General features: G+C 37.2%; 1 protein-coding gene across 1 annotated transcript in view; it reads right to left on the bottom strand.

Annotated features, from left to right (window-relative positions):
* Positions 1 to 1,663: 1,663 nt before the first annotated feature.
* Positions 1,664 to 22,303, bottom strand: part of PRIN2 (Serine/Threonine-kinase) — a 126,394-nt gene continuing 105,754 nt past the window's right edge. The window contains exon 3 of the mRNA XM_089368016.1: positions 1,664 to 2,090. Coding sequence (XP_089224142.1) covers positions 1,902 to 2,090 — 189 coding nt within the window. The 3' untranslated portion in view covers positions 1,664 to 1,901. The remainder of the gene's footprint in view (positions 2,091 to 22,303) is intronic.

Genomic DNA, 22,303 nt, shown 5'->3' with positions numbered 1-22,303 from the left:
ATGTCTTGGGAGGATTGGAAGGATGGATTCAATCTAATCTCTCTCTCTCTCTCTCTCTCTCTCTTTTCTTTTCATCAATGATTAGGGCTTTTGCAAGCATTGTCATGGTTTTTGTTTCCGAAATAATTTTTGAAAAAGAACAAGGTTGTCACATAAAAGTAAATTAGGGTAGAGGTTGTTAGCCCTCCCTAATCCTTGATGTAACCTTGAATTTTTGACAGGGTATTGTTGTAACTTTCTAATTAGGTGAAACCTATTCAGTGCTCTTGATCTGGTTGTAAAATCAAATTTGGTGTGTTACTGATTGTTCATTCAATAAGAATGTAGCCCTACGTCAATGACTCCACCTAAGGTTTCATAGTACGGTGATTCGTTCTTTGTTTAATGGTTGCACACTATTCTTGGCTATGCTTTCATGGTTGTGATGATGCAACTTGCATAAACACTCTCTTATTCTTGCATAATCTGAAAATATGTCTTGGACTAACTTTGGTGCATCAATGAATGCCTTAATTATGTCTTCTCCATAATATTCAAAGCCTCTTACTCTTTTATTTTGACCCCATCACTCCATTGGATAACACTAGTCTCAGTTGTCCATCGGCTATTTGTTTCTAAGGAATATCAAATACTTATTTTCTAAGGTTTTCCCTCTTGCACCGGAAAAGAACCAGCCTAAAGTGAAATGAAGAGTTCTTGTGTTGACAATGAACAACCTCCCTAAATGCCCCTAGGGTTACACTTCACTTAGGGACTTGAATATCATTCAATGCAAGTCCAAGAGGTAATAGGATACAAGCTTGTGAATCTCATTGATAGCTTGTGTGATGCAAGTGGGATATTTTCAGGTTTGAAAATTGGTGTGTGTTTGGACACCCCCACAGGATTGTCTTGTGGAGCTTAGTGGAATGCTTTGATTAGCCTATGTATTGTTGGTTAATATTCACAGTGACTGTGAACGCCCTAGGCACAGTTTAGGAGGCATTGAAGATTCCTCACATAGAATGAGTTGAAAACACTTGTTGTACCGACTTGGATTGAGCTAACGTATTATACTATATATTCATCACTTTGACAAAATGAAGCATACCATTGTTGTCCTGAATTTGTGATTGCAAATATGATTTGTTCTCATGTATTGAACAAGTTTCCTGACTATGTTAGTATATTGATTTATTAGGAAAGAAAGGCTAAATATATGTTGTTCTAGCATGCAGAATGAAACCTTAAAATCTGAGTTGTTATATTTCTGTTGTAATTGAAGTAATTTTCAAATCTGTGTATTGAGATAAATTTTGTCCCGAGAGCTGCAGAAATAATCAATTTCAAGTCTTTGGACTGTACATTCTTGAATCTGTCAATTAGTGTTAGACAAATTTAAAGTTTCTTGCAAGGTTGTTGCAAAATAATTCCAACAATACCACTGAAAACTCTATGAAATAAATCTGTGACCTCATAGTAGTGAGATGAAATTTCAGATTTGACAAAATTTCAAAATTTCTACATATAATAGTAACATACAAATGAGAAACTAGGAGCCATCTTTTTTCCTTGAAATTTCTATTTTCTTATGGTCCTACTTTTTTTCACTGTTGTTACGTTGTATAGTGTGCACCATGCAATACATTTGAAAACATAACTATTCCCACAAGAGACTGAACCGTAAGACCAAAAACAAAGAAAACCAAGGTTTCAATTTGTAACATGTAATATTGTCCCCAAATGGGTACATAGTACATCCTAGGGACAGACGACACATGATTCCTCCCCAAATCGTACATTCAAATTTTAAATGACACATGCATGAATCCATGATAATAGAGCTCACGACCTCATTAGGTAGAACAAATGATCTTTGAAACTAAACCAGATCCCTATGGTATAAAACTATGCTCTGTCAATTAATTTGACGTAGACCATTTCTTCCAATCTCGGTAGAGATTATATCTAGACCAGCCAATCGCTCCTCGTGTAACCTTACTAACTATGGATAAGGGGATGCCCTGTCCTTCTTCCAAAACACACCTCATTTCTACAAATGGCTCCATTTGAAGCTCTCCTGAGTAGCTCATAGCAAATTCTCGAAAAATCTGAAAATCAGTCGCAAGAAACCTCATTACATTGACAAAAATCTTGAAATTAATAAAGATATCAATTCATAACCAGAAAGGACAAGCATGCAAGCATTTCAGAAGGGAAAAATGGTTGTTAAAAACAATTCTGCCTCAGGATTGTCTTTTTCTACCAAATATAGTGATTGGACTTGTCTAGAAGAAAGCTAGTAAAAGAACATCCGGCAACATCTTAGGCTTGATTGTGACAATGAAATCATGAGTTGAACAATGTTAGGGTCCTACCCAAATCTCCCTACTTGGTGATACTTAAGAGTTGATTAATTGATGTACAAGAACCTCTTATTTGAGTAAAACCCATTAAATAGTTAGTGGATAGTTACTTAATGTAAAAAGATCATCTAAGGCCCACTAAGGACTTGGCACTAATTAATAATGGGACCATAAGTAATTAAGGGTTTGCCAGTAAAAGCTATTTATAGAGATAGAGGTTATGTAAAGTTTTATCAAGAATCATTATTGTTTTGGAGCTGTACTCAAAGGAGGTTGTAGCCACTCCAAAAGGCCTCTGAACATTGCTCTCTCTTATGGAATTATCAAAACAAGGGTGATATTCTGAAAGGTTAATCTCATTATCTCTTCTATTTGCTTTTCTACGCTTATATTTGTCATAATATTGTTTATGTTTTGATGTTTCTATTGGTGAAATATGTTACAAGCTAGCATGTGCCTGGGTTCCTCAGGAAAAAAATTTAGGCTAGAGACAAGTTTTGACATAACACAAAGATATGTTGTTCAATGTGTAAAACTACAGTTGGGGAAGAATACAACTGGTGTCAGTTGTTTGAAGTTTGAACACCCTTGTGACCCCTAGTGGTACCCCTTCAAGTATTACTGCATCAAACAAAATCTCTGTGTGAATTCAATGTTCCTCATACCCTTAGGAATATCAGAAGCCCTCTAGGCACATTTGAAATTAGCCTTACAGAAGCCTCTCCACTATCCTATTGCTATAGTAGACCAAGAACAACACTTTCAAAGATTGCTCTTGCATATCAAAGAATAGAATGGTACAGCTAAGGGTACAATCTATCCTCCTTGGTGCCATGAATGACTTGACAAAATAATGTTGGTGCAAACCCTCAAGTATATCAATGAGCTAATAGAAATTGACACTCCATTGTCCTTAGGGCCCTGCAAACCTTAACTTTTGCGGAATGGGCAACTAAAAACACATTTTTGCTGGTATATCAAAAAATTGAGAATTCTATGACGCCAATAATACTTAGCCAATAGTAATACTCTTACTTAATTATAAGAAAAAGGTTTGGAGTCCTGCCAGCACCATCGTGGGAGACTTATATCGAAAGAATTCTTGCATGATGCCAATCATACTGGTATTGTTACAACAATATCTAGAACCCCTAAGAGTATCAAGCACAAGGTGTTAGTTTGTGTGACTATTAAAGGCTACCCATGTCACCACGATAGCACTTCCTCACTCTTTATGTTGGTTCCTCTCCAACTCAAGGGGGGAGGGGGTATCAGTAAGGTTCCAAATAATTTTAAGCTAATCATTGTGGTTTGATTGGACCGAAGAATTTGTTTGGAATATTATTGAAGTATTTCAGAATTTCTCAAATTGATTTATAAGGAATGGTTCCAAACTAGGTTTCAAGTCTTGTTATGATTTCTCAATTTAGGTATGCTTGACTTGTTCCAAACATAAATCTCGGAGATGTCTTAGTTTAATATTGTTTCAAGTTTTCATGTGAAATTAGAGGAGATGAGCAAGTAAACTAATATAAACAGGAAGTGAATGCTCAAAAATCAGATTCTGGAAATATATAACAGCAATAACAAATGATGCAAAATGCAAAGATTTAAACAAAAATTCCAGAAATATCTCCATAGTAATTGGGGCTAAAAAGTGCTCCCAAAATGCAATTTTCAGACCTTAAACAGTTCTGGAAATTTAGTTTTCTGGAATAATTTAAATGTTGAAAACAACAATTAAACTACTACATAAAAAAATAAAGAAAAAAAAATGACAACTTGAGTGATGTTGCACACTTTGGTTAATTCATGAACACTGAAGTATTGGTAGTTACTCATATGCTAAGAAAATGTTTTGTCGACAATGTTACAGTAGCACATGAGACGTCTACAACATCAAATTAACTTATAAATTGGTCCTTAATCCAGGTGTTGTATCTCAGTTTTGAGTTCCATATAAGATCAAACAAACTGAAATAATTAGATTTAATGGCTTACATCCTTCAGGTATCAAGTTCCGCCGTTGTGCAACTGAATCATGAAAGTCAATGACCTTTTTCACAGATAAACCAACAAATACTCATTATATCAGTTGACTGAGATTTACCTCAACTGAAAGACAGATGGTTGCACAGAGAAGACCTCTACAAAGATTAGTTGCATCAAGAACCAAAATCTATATAATCAATGGCAAAATGACAGAAGTTTATACCTAGACTAAGAACTGGATAGTTTTCTCTTGTGTTGCATGGGTTCGCGAACCCGGGGGTGGGGTTCTTGAACCGTCCCAAGTTCTCGTCCCCAAGTACTAGATTCGGGTACGGGTGCTTCTGAGAAGAACCCATAAGAGTTCTTCATTAAAAAAAATTGGGTTCTTTTGTCTTGACAGGTATGGAGAACCCTGATGATGGGTACTTGGAACCCCAAAATCGGTTCTTTTGGGTTCTTTGGGGTTCATTTTAGTTTTTATTTTTAAAATTTTAATTAATCTAACGGGCTTCCCCTAATATTCTAGGTAGCTAGTTCTTCATCTTGCTAGAGGAATTGGGGTACTTATGCCTTCATCCATTCAATAAAGAGAAATATGTTGGGCTCAAAGAAGGCAGAGAACTTAGTGTATGTTCATAGCACACTTCGTCTCATATCTCGAAAAGACCTTGGGTACAAGGAGGGTCCTTTCAAGAGATGGGACCAATACACAGATGATGCTATGTGTGTGGACGAGGAGATACAACCAAATGGCCTTATTGAGCTACCTCCAGTTGCTATGGATGAGCAAGAGCCTCAAGATGAGAGTGATTCCTACCTGGAGAGCATGCTAACTGAAGATCTGAGTGATGCTGATGACATGGATGTTGATGACATGGCTTGAGGAAGCCATTGTTCACTATTAGCTATTTTTATTTTAGTATTTTAAAATTTCCTAGTTCTTGTTTGGAGATGCCTTAAGACAAATTTTGAATGTAGTATGACAATGGACATATATCATGATTCTTATTAATATGTAAACTCCAATTTGCACTTGATATCAAACTAGAAATTTTGAAATTTCATTGTGAATGTTGAATGTTCAATGATGTGCATGTTTAAATATTTAAAGTTTAAATCATAAATATTTTAGTTTTCTAGTTTAAAGTTGAAAAATATACAAATTCATATATATTATAATTTATAAAATATAATATTTATATATTATATATATAAATTATAATATACCCCCGACGAACCCACACACCCTGTTTCAAAAAATGATGTACCCGTACTCGTCCCTGTCCCCGTACCCGTCCCCACACCCATGTTTCCTGGCAACATAGGTTTTCTCTAATTGGTGTCTATGCTGCTCTAGGTTTTCAACAACAACATGTTGACTTTATGGTGTGGAGAATGCCAACCAAATTCTTGAATTATGGAAGTACAATACAAACAGCTTATAGCAGTAGCTTCAACAAAAGTTCTGCCATTAAAATCTTGTTCTTTGAAAAGATTCCAAGGGACCTGCACTCACCTACCTATATTAACTATACAAACATAGGATACACTGTAAACAATGTAGAAGAATGATGTATGAATATTTGTTCCGAGCCTTCAGGATGATCTTCAAACAATTTTGAAAACATAACTTTGATGGTCAAACCTTTAGATAGATGAAGCGAAGAGAAACTTCTTTCCATATACAGATTGCCTTCAACATGTAGAATTTTTGCCAATCATTGCTACACTTTTCTTTTCACCTTTTTTTATCACACAGTAGATTTCCTGTAAACTTTATATTTTTGCCTAGTAAATGGTGCTCCATTAGAAAGCTGTAAACCACAGGTCCATTTCCCAGGGATTGGGAATGCATCCCTGGATAGGATGGGATGTGATGGTATGGGGATGCCCCAGTGTTTTAAAAACCGTTTTCAAAAACCGGTTACCGGTCAAACCGGCCGGTTAGCAAGCTGGCTGGTCCGAACCGGCCAAAAAACCCGGTTCTACATGGCATTTCGTCTTTTTTGGGACCTAACAGGTGAAAACCGACCGGTTTAGGATGGAACCGACCGGTTTTTGGCATGCCCACCGAACCATGCAAAAAGGAGGATTTGGTTTGTGGTTTAGGGGGGGAGGTAAAGGTGTTTTCCCTCCAAAAACACCCTCTCCAAGCTATAAGAGACCCCTCTCACTCTCATTTGTCTCACACAACTGATTTGGAGTGTTTGTGAGTGTTTGTGAGTTTGTTTGTGAGCTTGGAGAGTGTGGAGTTTTTGCTGAAGTAGTCATCTTGGAGTTGGAGTTGGAGCTATTTTGGAGATAGTGTGTAGCTGTCAGTGGAGTTGCCATCTTCAAGAGGAGGCTAAGGGAGATAGTTTGCATTTCCAGGTAAGGATTTGCACTTGATAATTCCTCATTTGAGTCTGTTGTCCATGAATTTTTTTTTTATGTGTTATAAACTTCTCACTTCTATGATTTATCATGTATGCTATAAACTCTCTAGCTCTATGCTATCAAATTTCGTAGCTTGAGCCTTGCATGTGCATTTGTTTTCCTACATTTATCTTTGGTTTTCCATTTTGCTTAGCTGCAATTTTTTTTTTAAATGGCAGATTTCTTTGCAAATTGTTATTATTTCAAGCAAACATGGCTCCAAAAGGAAAGGATAATGCATGGGCTCATTGTGATGTAATTGATGGAAAAATGATATGTAAATTATGCCATAAATCTATTGGAAGTGGGGGTATTCTTAGGTTGAAACAACACTTGGCTGGGATAAGAGGCCAAGTAAAGCCATGTGATGCACCAAATGCACTGTTAGGTCCTATTAGGGCAGAATACATTTCCAAGCTTGAAAAATTTTATGAGGATAAGGCTAGGGAGAAGGCCATCCAAGATGACATTGCAAGGAAGAGGGAATTATTTGAAGCCATGAAAGAGAGTGGGTATGATGATTATGAGATTCAAGACTCCACTTCTATCCCTTCCACCAATGACCCCTTTCACTATGTTCATCCTTCTATTGGCCAACCATAAAAAAGAACAAAGAGAACAAACATCCAAAGTTATTTCTCATCTTCTGCCAACATTGCCTCTTCTAATCCCACTTCCTCCCAGCCAAGTTCTCAACCCACTTTGGATCAACATTGGAAAAGACAATGCAAAGAAACTTCTCACCAATACATTGCTAGATGGTGGTATGATTCAGATATCCCATTTAATGTTGCTCGCTCACCTTATTACCAAGCTATGTGGGACTCTGTTATAGCTGTAGGAAAGGGCTTCAAAGGCCTTAGTATGCATGACTTGAGGGGAGCTCTTTTGCAAAAAGAGATATCTTCCATTGATGAGTATTTGGTTGATTTCAAAGATTCATGGCTCAAAACAGGTTGTTCCATTATGTCAGATGGATGGTCCGATGGAAAGAACCGCACTATCATTAATTTCCTTGTTTCTTGCCCTCAAGGAACCATGTTTTTGAAATCAGTTGATGCATCTGATAAGGTAAAGGATGCAATCCTTCTATTTGAGCTTTTGGATAATGTTATTCAGGAAGTTGGGGAGCAGCATGTTGTGCAGGTCATCAATGATAATGCCTCAAACTATGTTCTTGCTGGAAAGATGGTTGAGGCCAAATATAAGACCATATTTTGGACTCCATGTGCTGCACATTGCATAGACCTCATGCTTGAGGATATAGGCAAAGTGGAGTGGGTAAAAAACACTGTAGAGCATGCCAAGTGCATTACAAAATACATTTACAACCACTCATGGGTATTGAACCTAATGAGGAAACGCACTGGAGGCAAAGAGCTTGTTAGGCCTGCAATTACGAGATTTGCAACTCACTTCCTCACGTTGCAATGTCTCAATCGTCAACATAAAAACTTGTAGAAAATGTTTTCCTCTGAAGAATGGTCTGAATCTCGGTGGGCTCGTAGACCAGATGGAAAAGACACCAAAAAGAAAGTGTTAGACACTTATTTTTGGAAAAGGTCTGTAGAGCTTGTGAAAATTATCGAGCCCCTTGTTAAGGTGCTAAGGTTGGTGGATGGGGAAATATTGGCCATGGGCTACATTTATGAAGCTATGGATCAGGCAAATGAGCAGATATGGGCATCTTACAAGGACAGGTTAGCTAAATATGGCCGTATATGGGAGATCATTGATAACAGATGGAACAATCAACTCCATCATCCTATACATGCAACCGGGTATTTTTTGAACCCAAGGTATCACTATAAAAATCGGCTAGGAGATCAGCATGATGGGGAGATCAGAGCTGGATTGATTGATTGCTTGGAGCGCATGGTCCCTAGCCATGTAGACCAGTTGGAAATACATAGACAGCTTACTATTTTCAATATGGCAAGTGGTACTTTTGGCAAAAACTTGGCAAAGATGGCAAGAGATGTGGACCAACCAGGTAAGCAATTCCAATTTCCATTTTGTTTTTCATTTCAAGTTAAAATTGTTTACGTTCTTTACAATTCAAATTATAAACTAAGTTACTAATTAATGTTTTTTTCTTTGTACCACATTGGTGGGAGTCATTTGGTGGCCAGTGTCCTCAATTGCAAAGGTTTGCAATTAGAGTCCTCAGTCAAACTTGCAGTGCTTCAGGTTGTGAGCGCAATTGGTCTGTTTTTGAGCGCATACACACGAAGAAGAGAAACCGTTTGGAACAAAAACGGTTAAATGATCTTGTTTTTGTGCAATACAACCTTCGACTAAAAAGGAACCAAATGATGAGCAAATCACCTGATCTAGATCCCATTGTGTTGGACGATATTGATCCAACATCAGGATGGGTGGAGGAGACTGAAGATCCTGTGTTTGAGGCTGATTTTGATATCGACATGGCTTTAGCGGGGGATGAGGCAGATTATGTGGCGGCATCAGAACCAGGATCAATAGCGACATCAAGGAAAGGCAAGGAACCAATGGAAGGCACTAGTCGTGCAGGTTGACAAACTCGTGCTTCCATTAGGTCCACTTCTATTGTCATTGGTGGCATTGATACTGAGGTTGCAGATCAGGCTGAGGCATCCTCAGACTCTGAACCAGATGATGTCTATGTAGCTCCTGATGATGATCCTGTGTCTAGTAGTGGTGATGGACTTGATGATTGATCATGTGTACATTGTAGACTTGTAGTAGGCCAATGGCCTCATAGCTTGCAACATTGTTTTTGGACTTTATAGGCCATTTAGAGCCTCATTTCTTATGTATTTTGCTATTTTGTCGATGATATGTATTGTACTCGATGCCATTTTGATATATTCACCTTTACATGGTATATAAATGAGCAAACTTTGCATATTTTGTCTCTATTGGCTTGGAATCATGGTTTTACATCTTAAAAATAGTTTTGTTTCATTAAAAATTAATTATTTAATGTATTTTTTTTAAACCGGTTCATTTAGACCAAACCAGTCCCGGTTAGACCGGTTCCGGTCGGTAAACCGGTTCATTAGGTGGACCGGTCCGGTCACGGGTTCCGGTTTTAAAAACATTGGGATGCCCTTCTTTATAAGGGAGAGCCCAAGGACATTCCTTGTGGAAAAGGCCTATCCCCTGCAAAAGGGGATGCAAAAACACCACTTTATATATATAGATAAATATAAATAATAAGAGACAATAAAAACTAATTAGTTTGCTGTTCTCGAATTCATGAATTAATATCTCAAAAGGATAACCAACAAGCAACAAGAGTGAAACAATGCAAAGAAACTCTTAGCAAAACCATAAGTATAACGCAAAGCATAATTGTAACTGCCAACTTGCTTAAAACAAACCATAAACCAGGCATTAAAAGAATCTGACATGGAAATGCTAAATATAAGAAGCTAATCAAAGCTGAACAGTTGTAATACATAGATCCATAATCACTAAGCTTGTGACCAACATGATTCACCAACATGTGCCTTTTTTATTATTTTCATTTATTTGTTCTTCTATCTTTCTTATGCTATTGGGAATTATTGTTTCTTTATATTTTATTTGCAGGGAACTCAATGCAACCAACAACAATCACATATAGTTAATCAACACATAGATTCACCCCAACAACCCAATGTGGGAAACCTCTAGGGTCAAAAGTGGTTTTCTTGACTATTTATTGAATTCCAGGTGTTGACCACTATGTGTCACCGACCCATAGCAGTACATCCCCTTTTTTTGCAAAAGGGATAGCGCCTGATTGATGCGTCTGTGTCATCCATCTATCATCCTCAGCCTGATTGTCATGTTATAATGTAAACCCATTCTGCATGTATATGATGTAAATAATCTCAGTAGATCTGTGTCATGTATGTAATTGCCTAGGTAAACCTACTTTTCTGGTGACAATCTTCATTCCGGGAGGTTTTTGGTCTCACTGATCTATTCTCAGATGGTCGGCAGAGTTTTCCTTCAGCCTTACCCCAAAAGCCAGAATGGATTTTGTCACTGGGATCTTAGGGGAGTCTTAGTGTTCTAGATCGAGTCTATGTAAAAATAATTTGGGAATAATCCTAACTATTTGGTTAGGTCATTTTATTACAAATTGCTTGATCTGCTAGACTATATTTTGTGTTGCAAAACTGGGTAATCTGTGAGGGTCTTTTGCAATGGGTTTTCTCCCTTGAGATGTAAAAAATGTAAAAATCATGATGTAAAGTGTCTTGAGGGCCAGAAAAATAATTTATCCCCTCATAGGTTAATTAATTAAATTTTTTGGCCAAAATTAATTAAAATCCTAAGCCAGAAATTTGATTAATTCTAGGTCATAAGTAAATTTAAATTCTCCAAAGGCATATTAAAAAAATTAAAGTTTAAGAGATCTAGGGACTAAAGTAAATTAATTATTTTGCTAAATTTTAAGCCTTTGGTCCCTGGGGTTAAGTCAAAGTCACAATTTTGAGGAAATTAATTCAAAAATTTAATTTTTGAATTAATTAAAATGCATTTAATTGAAAATTGCAAATTTCCTCCATAATTTAAAATTTCGACGGATGAGATTAAAAGAAATTTTAATCCTCATCAATGGTCGAGATTGCTTTGACAAGGATAACTCGAACTAGCCGTTGGAGGATTTATCTTTAAATAAGAGGTTATTTGTCAGTCAAGATCATTTGATCTTTGAGTCGTGTGCTAAGTGAAAGCTCCCTTGTAATCTTTTTATGAGCAATAAAGAAAAACTTTGGGGTTAATTTCTGCTGGTGTTACTCTTGGTGAAAATATTGTAAGATGTGTTATTTTCATGCACAAATTTCCTTTTAGCCATTGATGATAGCTTTCTGAAGAGTGATTTGAGCACAGGTATCTTGCTCAATCACTGGGGTTTAAATGGTAATTTAAATTTTGAATATAATAGCAGATATCTCTATTAAATCTGAATTTTGTTATTGTTTTCTCGCTCTACATTAATCGTTGAATTGAGTTGCACAGGAAATTCTTGATTTTTAGATCATCGAAAATTCAGAGAAGTTTTCAGTTGGACCCATAGTTTTAAAAACCGCTCAGAAAAACCGGTAACCGGTCAAACCGGCCGGTTAGCTAGCTGGCCGGTCCGAACCGGCCTAAAAACCCGGTCAGACCCTTCATTTGCCCGATTTTTGGCCCTAACCGGTGAAAACCGGCCGGTTTAGGACAAAACCGGCCGGTTGGTTACAAACCGGCCGGTTTTGTCCTAAACCGGCCGGTTTTAGGCACAACCACCATAAAGTTAAAAAAACATGTTTTTGACTGTGTTTGAGGGGTTTTGGGGGAGGACTAAGGGTGTTTCAACCCTAACAATGTTGGCAATTAATGGTAATGTTAAATTCTTAAAGTAAAAGTGACATTTCCTTTAATTTTCATTTTCATCCTTTTACTTAAATTTTTAACATTACCATGAAATGACTCAGGATGTTTGAGAGTGGTTTCGACCTCATTGGATTTCATATGGAGAAACTAGAATTTTAGATTTCACTCAAAATTCAGCAGACTTAATGGTTTTCAGGATTTCATGGTTTGGGGGTAAACAATAAATGCAATTAGAGCTCCAAATGATAAGAAAAACTCCTGATCTAGATCCCATTGTGTTGGACGATATTGATCCAACATCAGAATGGGTGGAGGAGACTGAAGAACCTGTGTTTGAGGCTGATTTTGATATCGACATGGCTTTGGCGGGGGATGAAGCAGATTATGTGGTGGCATCAGAACCAAGATCAATAGTGGCATCAAGGAAAGGCAAGGAACCAATGGAAGGCACTAGTCATGCAGGTCAACAAACTCGTGCTTCCATTAGGTCCACTTCTATTGTCATTGGTGGCATTGATACTGAGGTTGCAGATCAGGCTGAGGCATCCTCAGACTCTGAACCAGATGATGTCTATGTAGCTCCTGATGATGATCTTGTGTCTACTACTAGTAGTGGTAATGAACTTGATGATTGATCATGTGTATACTGTAGACTTGTAGTAGGCCAATGGCCTCATAGCTTGCAGCAATGTTTTTGGACTTTATAGGCCATTTAGAGCCTCATTTGCTATGTATTTTGCTATTTTGTTGATGATATGTATTGCACTCGGTGCCATTTTGATGTATTCACCTTTACATGGTATATAAATGAGCAAACTTTGCATATTTTGTCTCTATTGGCTTGGAATCATGGTTTTACATCTAAAAATAGTTTTGTTTCATTAAAAATTGATTATTTAATGCATTTTTTTAAAACCGGTTCGTTTAGACCAAACCAGTGCCGGTTAGACCGGTTCCGGTCGGTAAACCGGTTCATTAGGTGGACCGGTCCGGTCATTGGTTCCGGTTTTAAAAACATTGGTTGGACCAGCCAACTCCCAATTCATATTTTCTAAAGAGCCTAGCTTGATTTGATCTCGAGCTTATCAAAAGAAATTTTATTGTTAATGCATGAAGGGTTTTGGGCAAATCACCTTTGTTTAAAATCAAAATTTCAAATTTTTCTATGCTAAATTGATAAATATGGCTTTAAAGAGCCTTAGATTATCAGATCTGGGAGCGGAGTTGGACTCACACTCACCAGATCTGATAGATCTACTATTCTTGTGCATAGATCTATATTTTTTTTTCTGACTTGGGTTTCTGGGGTTTTCATTTTTTTTTATTTTTTTTATATCCAGGTTCTGAGTGTTTGTGTTTTCAGGAACATGTTGCACATCTGAAGGTAAAGTTTGATTTTGAAGCCAGATCTAGGCCCTGGAGGGTAAGATCTGGCCTCAAAACCAGCTTTTGCAGGGGAATTATTTTTGCAGTCCAAGGGTTTTCAAATATTTTAAATCTGGAGAAAATTTTTGAGGGTTTTCATTCAAATAAATCTGAAGCATTGGATTCGACATTTTAATTAAAATTTTCAGAATTTTTTTAAGGGGTTTCTGGGAAACCTGTCTACTGCCTAGGTTTTCAATTTCTCTGTCCTGAAGCTGTTTTTTCTAGCAAAAAATTTCGATTTGTCTGCATCCTGGGGTTTCCTGGAAACTTCAGATCCTTCCTCCTGCGTGCATTTCTCCAAACCCTCGCTGCCAAAACCTCGAAATCCGTCCAGCTCCTTCGCTTCACCTGTCTCCTCCAGCTACACTTCCACGCCATCTGCAAGCACACAAGCAAATATCTAAACTTTTTGCCTGCGTATTTCCCAGCTCTGTCGCACTGCTCTCTCTGCATTTTTCTTCCCTTCTGCTTGCTCGAAAATCCTCTACCCATCGCTGTCTTCAACCTGCAAATAAAAAGCTGAAACCTCGACTTCTCTTCCATCAAGCCGTCATCCTCTCCACGTAGCTTCTTTCATTAACGCTGCTCCATCCATTCCCCTCACTCCTCTATCTCCATTCTGCATACCTGCAAAATGAATCCGTTATCCTCAACCTGTGTAAGCACTCATTTCTCTCCCTCGAATCTGCTCCTCCATCGATTCTCCACCATCTTGTTCCTCATCCTTACGCTGCCTCTTTTCTGCGGATATTCCTCCAGCCTGTTTTCCTCCCTCACGTTGTTATCCCTGTGTCCTCCAATCCACAAACGCAGCCTTCCTTGCCCTCATCCTGCCCGCATCCAAGCTCCTAGCTCCCTAGCCAAGTCGTCGGGCTCACCTACACACATACACAGTAAAACAATAAAAATTTCGAATTTTTATTATGCGTGGGTGAAGTTTAGGGTTAGGTATTTTTTTTTTGTGTTACGTATAGTTTAGGATAGGGTTTGTATAATTTTTTTTTTTGATCTTTGGTTTCAATTTTATGATTTTCATTTTTTATTTAAAAAAGAAATCTAAAAACATAAAAATAAAAAATAAAAAAAGAGGTTCAATTTATTTATTTTAGTTTATGAATTTGGTTTTGTTGGTAAATCATTTTAATTTTATTTAAATCCTTAAAAAAATTAAAAAATCAAAAAACATTAAAAAATTAACAAAACAAAAAAAAAAAATCCTAAAAATATAAAAGGCTTCACTTTTTCATGAGACTTCGAGACAGTCAATTTTTCTTTTTAAATCAAGGGTAAAATTTTCTCATCTAAAGGTTTTAAATTTTCCCATAAAAAATTTAAAAATTATTAAATCCTTTTTTTAATTTTATTTTGGTCACATTTAGTCTTGCTTAAGTTGTCAATTTATAATTTCTTCTTGGTGTCTTTTTGTGCTAAGGCTAAGATCTAAAAGAAAAACTTGTGTGGTATCAAAAATTTTCCTTAGTTAAATGTGCTTAAATTTTTATATCTAAAGATTAACTATAAGAAAGTGGTAATTTTTCCTAGATTTGAGTCAATAAACATACATCTTTTAATTCTAGAATCGAAATTGGTTAGCATTTTAAATTTCATGGTTGTTTAAAGTATTTGAATCTCTTAAAATTTAATTGCTAAGACATTGTGCATCTGTTGAAAATTTTGCATCTATCTATCATCACTGCTTGGATTGTTTAATGCTCGTTACATGCTAGACATTTTGCAGATGTTTTCATGTGATTGTTAAAGAATCTTGTTGTGAAATTATAATAGATCACATATCTCTATATCCTAAGCTAAGCATACTTTTGAGCATTTGTTGACATTGATATCGAATTGCAAAGTGGTTTTTGTTCTCTTTGAGCTATATTGTATCAAGAAGATTTGAAATAAGTTGGTGTTTTAATTATAACATCTTCAAGAGTTTATCTTCTAAGTCTTCATCTCATAAAGCGAGCATTTCATTTGGGTAATTGAGGGCTTTTGCGACATCAATGTTTTCCCATCCTCGAGTCTAACTTCATCTCATTTTCCAGTGCATTTGCATATAAGTTAACTTTGCACAGATAAAATTTACTTCCAAGCATATGTTTGGTCGATAGACAGATAGATCTTCATCTGTCTTTTCTTGAGAAGCCTGTTTTAAGAGTACTTAAAACGGTGACCTTGCAATCGTCAAAGCCACAACTCTCTACAGCGCCGGAGGCACCGAGTATGTTAGAAGTTCAGGAAAGGTATCGTTAATCACACATTAGTGTGCTTCTCCTAACCTTCTCTTTGCCAATTACTACGAAATCAGGCTCAACACAGAATGGATTGAAGGATTCACAATCTAAGTAGGCATTTAACTAATATCAACCAAGATTCCCGCATCTCACATTAAGTTTTAGGATTTGCATTTCATATAAGATAGTCATTCACCTAAGCAGCAGTTGCTAATCGATTACTTGGTCTTCATTTCCCTAGCAAGATCGTTGACTCTATAAGGCACTGGTATTAATCGTTTAAAATCTAATTTAATCCTAAGTCTTGTTGAATTTTAATCAAGTACTTGATCGCCTCGCTGTGTCTCCCGAACTGGTTGGTTCCCAACTAGTTCTTCTTCATTCCATTTTTCCATAGGGTCTACCCCCCCAGCCTGTTGTAGGGAAACAGTTTAAACAGAGAGATTGGGGATCAGGGTGACAGCGCCCGATCTGAGTGTTGTCGCGGTGCCTAGACATTCTGTGCGACAACATTTTTTGGCACCGTTGTCGAGAACATTTTATTCTCGGCGCTTCAACGACATTTTATCTTCATTCTTGTTATATACCTAGGGGGGATAATATGGAGTACCAAGGGAGGTACCCAAGGTAATAATGTAATAATGGGATGGGCCATAGTAATAAATAAGGTGGTTAACCCATGACATGTAAGGGACCACAAGTAGTTAATAATAATGTAATGGGCCCATGGTATTAGTTGATGGTATGAGGAAACCATGGTAATGATGCATGGTATTGTATGTATGAGGCCTATATAAAGGCTAGAGACTCCACATATGAAGAGGAAGAGAAGTATTCTTGTATGAACAGGCATATGGCTTGTGGAGTGTTCTCCTTCCTTAAGGAGTGAATGTATGGTGTTGCCCTACCTTAAGGGTTTGATCAATAAAGAAGCATTTCATCTTATTCTTGGGTTTATTTGCATTATCTTATATTTTTATATCAGATCTATAGTATTTCCGGGTTAGATCTACAACAAGTGGTATCGGAGCTACAACAATTGGTATCAGAGCTACAACAAGAGGTATCAGAGCACTTTCTTGGGCAAACCGTGGAGAATTTTTTTTTTGCAGGGATTTTTTGGGTGGCGAATTTGCAGATCAGATCTGTATGTTTTGGTGGAAGATCTGTAGAATCTAATTGCAGATCTGTATTCCTTGTGAAAAAATACGCAAATTCAAAAAAAAAATCAGTTGAATCGGAGTCCGGATGAAGGAGATATCGCTGATCTAAAAATCAGTGGGGTTGTAGACAATTTTCAGGGCAGCGAGTTTTGCGGCGCAGATATAGAAGTCCTGGTGCCAGATCTGCAAGATCTAATTGTAGATCTAGAATATTTGGGAAAAAACACATGATTTTTAAAAAAAAATCAGTCCAATCGGAGTCCGGATGAGGGAGATATCGCTGATTTAAAATCAGCTCTTTTTTGCAGAAATTTTGGGTGACGCCGGGAGCGTAGCAGCGCAGATCTGAAATTTCAAGTGCCTGGATCAAGATTTCTACCACATGGGCAGATGCAGAGTGGTTGTTCCATTTCTAAAAACAGGTTATAATAGAGATTCTGAGCAATATTGACGGATCTGTGACCATTTCAAGTTTTCACCAATATTTTTGTGATGGCGGGCCTAGATCGGAGTTTGAGGGACTTGTATAAATTTGATGGCTCTCATCCAGTTAAATGGCTAGAACAAATGGAAAAATATTTCAAATCGGAATACATCTATGATCATTATACTCAGTTGAGCAGGGGAGAAATGTATTTGGACCTTGAAAGATGCAAATGGGCGGAATGGCATCAACGTTGCAATGGACCTTTTCAGAATTGGGATGCCTTCAAAAAAGCTCTTATAGAGCGCTTTGACCGTAAATCAAATCTTGTGAATAAGCACACACAGACAGACACACAGCCTAGCAAAGATTTTATTTTTACAGAAAAGAAGGAAACCAAGGAACCTAAAGGGTTATTTCCTACTGGTATATCCTTATTGCAGATTCATGGATTGATTCAGAAAGAGAAGATCATTGTTTCTATCAATCCTAGTTGTAAACATAATTTTATCAGTGTTAATTTGGCAAAAAAATTGCAAGTCCCAGCAAAACAAATTGAACATACACAGGTTGATAATGAGGATGTTCAAGTGTACAAGGATTTGAAGATTTCTATGGATAAATATGTGTTGCATGGTGATTTTTATGCCTCAGAGATGGATAATATGGATGTTGTTTTGGGATATCCTTGGATGGAATCCGTGGGTACTATCAATATTAATGTGCAGAAGAAATTCCTGAAGCTATGGTATAAAAAGAAGAAAATTACATTACAGGATATTTCTATCCATAAACAGGTAGAGCACATGGAGGCTGAAGCAGAAGATGTTCAAGGGACTGACATATCAGATGATGAGCCGTTGATGATCGACAATCAAACACAAACAGAGACTGCAAAAGAAAAGGTTACAGGTGATGATACATCAGAGGAGGGCTCAGTGGTTGAAGTCATATTGAAAAAGAAGATACCACAAAAGGCACCACAGCAGGGTGAAGTCAAGCAAAAGCCATCGTGGGTTAAAACTTCAACATATCATCACCCACATCACCCCGCAAGACAACCATCATGGAAACCAAGTAGTCACATGATGGATAGAAAGGAGAGACAATCCACCTACTACACATCAACACAGAAGAGCTGCCACAGTCAACTTCCATCTCAAGCGAGCGAGGCACCAGCGAGATCGAGGGTTCACCTTTCTCTTGGATGGCTAGATGCACGTGCATGGTATCAGTGGACTACTCTTTTGAGTAGATCTTATTATTTGTGTTCTTCCCATGTTTCGGGGACGAAACATGCTTAGGGGGGTGGAATGTATATACCTAGGGGGGATAATATGGGGTACCAAGGGAGGTACCCAAGGTAATAATGTAATAATGGGATGGGCCATAGTAATAAATAAGGTGGTTAACCCATGTCATGTAAGGGACCACAAGTAGTTAATAATAATGTAATGGGCCCATGGTATTAGTTGATGGTATGTGGAAACCATGGTAATGATGCATGGTATTGTATGTATGAGGCCTATATAAAGGCTAGAGACTCCACATATGAAGATGAAGAGAAGTATTATTGTATGAACAGGCATATGGCTTGTGGAGTGTTCTCCTTCCTTAAGGAGTGAATGTATGGTGTTGCCCTACCTTAAGGGTTTTGATAATAAAGAATCATTTCATATTATTTCTGGGTTTATTTGCATTTTATATCAGATCTATAGTATTTCCGGGTCAGATCTACAACAATTCTCCTCATATCATCTTTATCATTTTTACCAGCAACGCCAACATTTTTTGGCATCGTTACCGGGGATATAGTTTTTTTTGTCCTAGGTTTCTTCGACATTCATCTCATTTCTTTTTTCTCATCCTTTCGTCTCTTGCCAGGATAAGTTCCTTGTCCTTGGTTCCTTGTTTTCGGGTTATTTCGAGTTAGACTTTTTGTCCCGGTGGTGACTCCACTTCCTTTATCTTCTACAAGAGTGTATACTAGAAGACATCCAAGCAGTTTGGTTAATCCTGCTCCCGATCCTCAAAGGGCTCTTAGAGTACGATTACACAAAATCTCTTCTCGCACCCTTCTTGTTAATCTCAGACAAAAAGCCCTCTCTAATATTCGTTTGCTTTTTACTAACCCGGTCGAGCATGACATCATAGACATATTCGCCCCTTGTAACTTTGCTAACATTCAAGGTTATCCCAATGATATTCCAAAGCATGGGATGGATAAATTGCCACTCTTTCAGGGCAATAATGCAGTTAGTGCTAACTCTCATCTAAAATCTTTTAGTTCATGGTTGGGTAAGTATGCGAGGGCTACCAACTTTAATCATGAAGATGTAAAAATGACCCTTTTTGTTCTTACCTTGGAGGGGGATGCTTTAGATTGGTTTACGGAAAAGGCTCATAGTTCATTTGATTCTTTGCAATCAATTGTTAATGCCTTTAAGGAAAAGTATGGAGATAAGAGAGAAGGAAGGCATCTCGTAAAAGCTATCAGTATCATTAAAAAAAGAGAAAATGAGACCGTGGAAGAATTTAACAAGAGATTCAATGATATTATTAAGGAATTACCTCAAGATTATAAACCTATTGATAAATCTCTTCGGGACTTCTATATTGATGCCTTTAACCCTGAACCCTCTTATGACTTAAGACATGCTAAACTTCCGGATTATAGGGATTGTCGAGCTTTAGCAATAGAGCTTGAAAAGGATAAGGCAGCATTCTGGAAATCTCAATCCCGAGTTTTGATAGGGCTTCAATGAAATTGAAAGAACCTAAAGGGAAAGAGGTTCAAGAATCTGATAACGACCTTATTCAAAAATTCCTGCAAAAAATTGAAAGCATGGAGCTTAACCAAGTGAAATTAACCTCTAACCATGCTAAGGAGATAACTACTTTGCATAATAGGTTGGTCCAAATGGAAAGAGCTCAAGCGCAAAATTTCCAGCCTAGAAATAATAATAATAATCGAAATAATAATTGGCAGAAGAAAGGTCAATCTTGTTAGGCCCCAATACTACTAGGGTAACCCGTTATTGTTATTAGTACAACCCCCTTATTATACTGATGTACCCATGTAGTGCCCATATTGTTACTATTTTGCCCCATAGAAGCCCACTATTGTTATTATTGTGCCCTTACATTATTATTGTTATGTCGGCTCTGATAATATTATGACCCCTTAGACTCCTATATATAGAAAGGAGGTCTTTTCGTTTGTATCATCCAAGAATTGTTCATTTGTGTAATGTAAAGGAGGTTGCCCCCTCGAAGAAGCTGAATTCTAAGGCGTTGATCTATCTTTTCTATCTTTTTGTGAGCTGGTTTCATAACATATGGTATCAAAGCTTTGGATTCTAGGGTTTCGTTGCTCCAAATAGGTCATCGTGGCATTTTCGCTATAACTTTTTTTTTCTGCGGTGTTTCATAAGCCAAAAAAAAACCCATTTGAAAAGAAATCACGTTGAATCTCGAGTCTGAATTTCAAAGCTTTTCGCGCTATATTTGCGGAGATATGATCAGAGGAAGTTGGTCTTTTTGCAGACTCCTGAATTACATTCCAAACAGGTGACCTACGGAAAACCATCATAACTTTCTCTCTGAGCATCGGATTGAAATTTCGTAACAAGGTGCAGAAAGAGGACGAACTATAGTTTCTTGTATATATTTTTCAGAGCCAATGGTCGAAACAGTGACTCGTGGCACGTCGTACAAGTTCCCTCTACTGAACTAGTCTATAATCAAGTCACTGTGGGAGATTTCACAACTCTTCCTTGGAGAATCCAATTTGGATCACAATGGTGGCATTGGAAAGAGGACACACTGGGCTACTGCAGGTCACAATTTCAGAACTAGATGATCCGAAAGTACGAGTACATCAAAGGCAATATCAAGCTCCTACAAAGTGAAAAAAGGTGTGTAGATTTTTTTAAATTTTTGCTTAAGCTTGGTTTGAAAATTTATTTTGAAGGAATTCAAAGGGCATAGTAGAGCATTATTATCGGTAACTGATCCCCCGAGGAAAGAAAATGCAAACACCAAGTAAGCAACCTGAAAGCTCTAGCATGACTCATGAAGAAGAGGAAGAAATGCTACATGATATATCAAAATTACAAGACCAAGTGCAACAAATGTCGCTCTCACAAAATTTAATAGAAGCTAAGATAAAGGGCGTGGAAGCTAAGATGGATGATTTGAAGATAGATTTGAAGACAGATATGAAGAGAGACATGGCAGATTTGACAAATTTTCTACAAGAAATACTTACTAATGGTGAAAAGGTAGTAAAGGAAACTCATGATGCGAACAAAAGAAATGTTAATCATGATTTCATGGACTCTAATGTGGGATCGAAGACCCACCATATTCCAAAAATCGATACGAGGAAGTTTGATGGCAAGGATCCCGCAACATGGATATTACAGATGGAGCAATTTTTCGATCTCAAGAATGTGCAAAACACACAAAAGGTACGTATTGCAACTTTATATTTGGAACCAAATCAGTTTGTATGGTATCAATGGTTTTGCTCTCGTAAACAAATTATCACTTGGACAATTTTTACGGAAGAATTGATAGCACATTATGAGGATACAAAAAGCAACACTTTTTTTAGCCAATTGATAAGTCTCAAACAAAAGGGTTCAATAATGGAGCACATCGAGGAGTTCCAAAAATTGAACATAAGGGTAAAAAATATTCCAGAGGAGCATAGAATTGATGTGTTCATAGGGACTTTAAAGGATAATATCCAACATGATGTTCGCCTTTGGGAACCTAATTCATTAGAGAAGGCATTTAGGTTAGCAAGAAAAATGGAAAGCAAAATTATGGCAACTAGGAAGCATACCACTCACAACTATAAAGATGGAAGTGTTGTTGCCCCTAGTCTTCCACAACCTATAAGGTTGACACTACAACAATTGGAAGAAAAAAGAGCAA

Source organism: Pinus tabuliformis, chromosome 8, assembly GCF_031772625.1.
Source record: "Pinus tabuliformis cultivar Carrire ecotype Pingquan chromosome 8, CPIR1, whole genome shotgun sequence".
Taxonomy (NCBI): Eukaryota; Viridiplantae; Streptophyta; class Pinopsida; order Pinales; family Pinaceae; genus Pinus; species Pinus tabuliformis.
The sequence above is the reverse complement of the archived record's forward strand: the minus strand, read 5'-3'. Positions and strand labels throughout refer to the sequence as shown.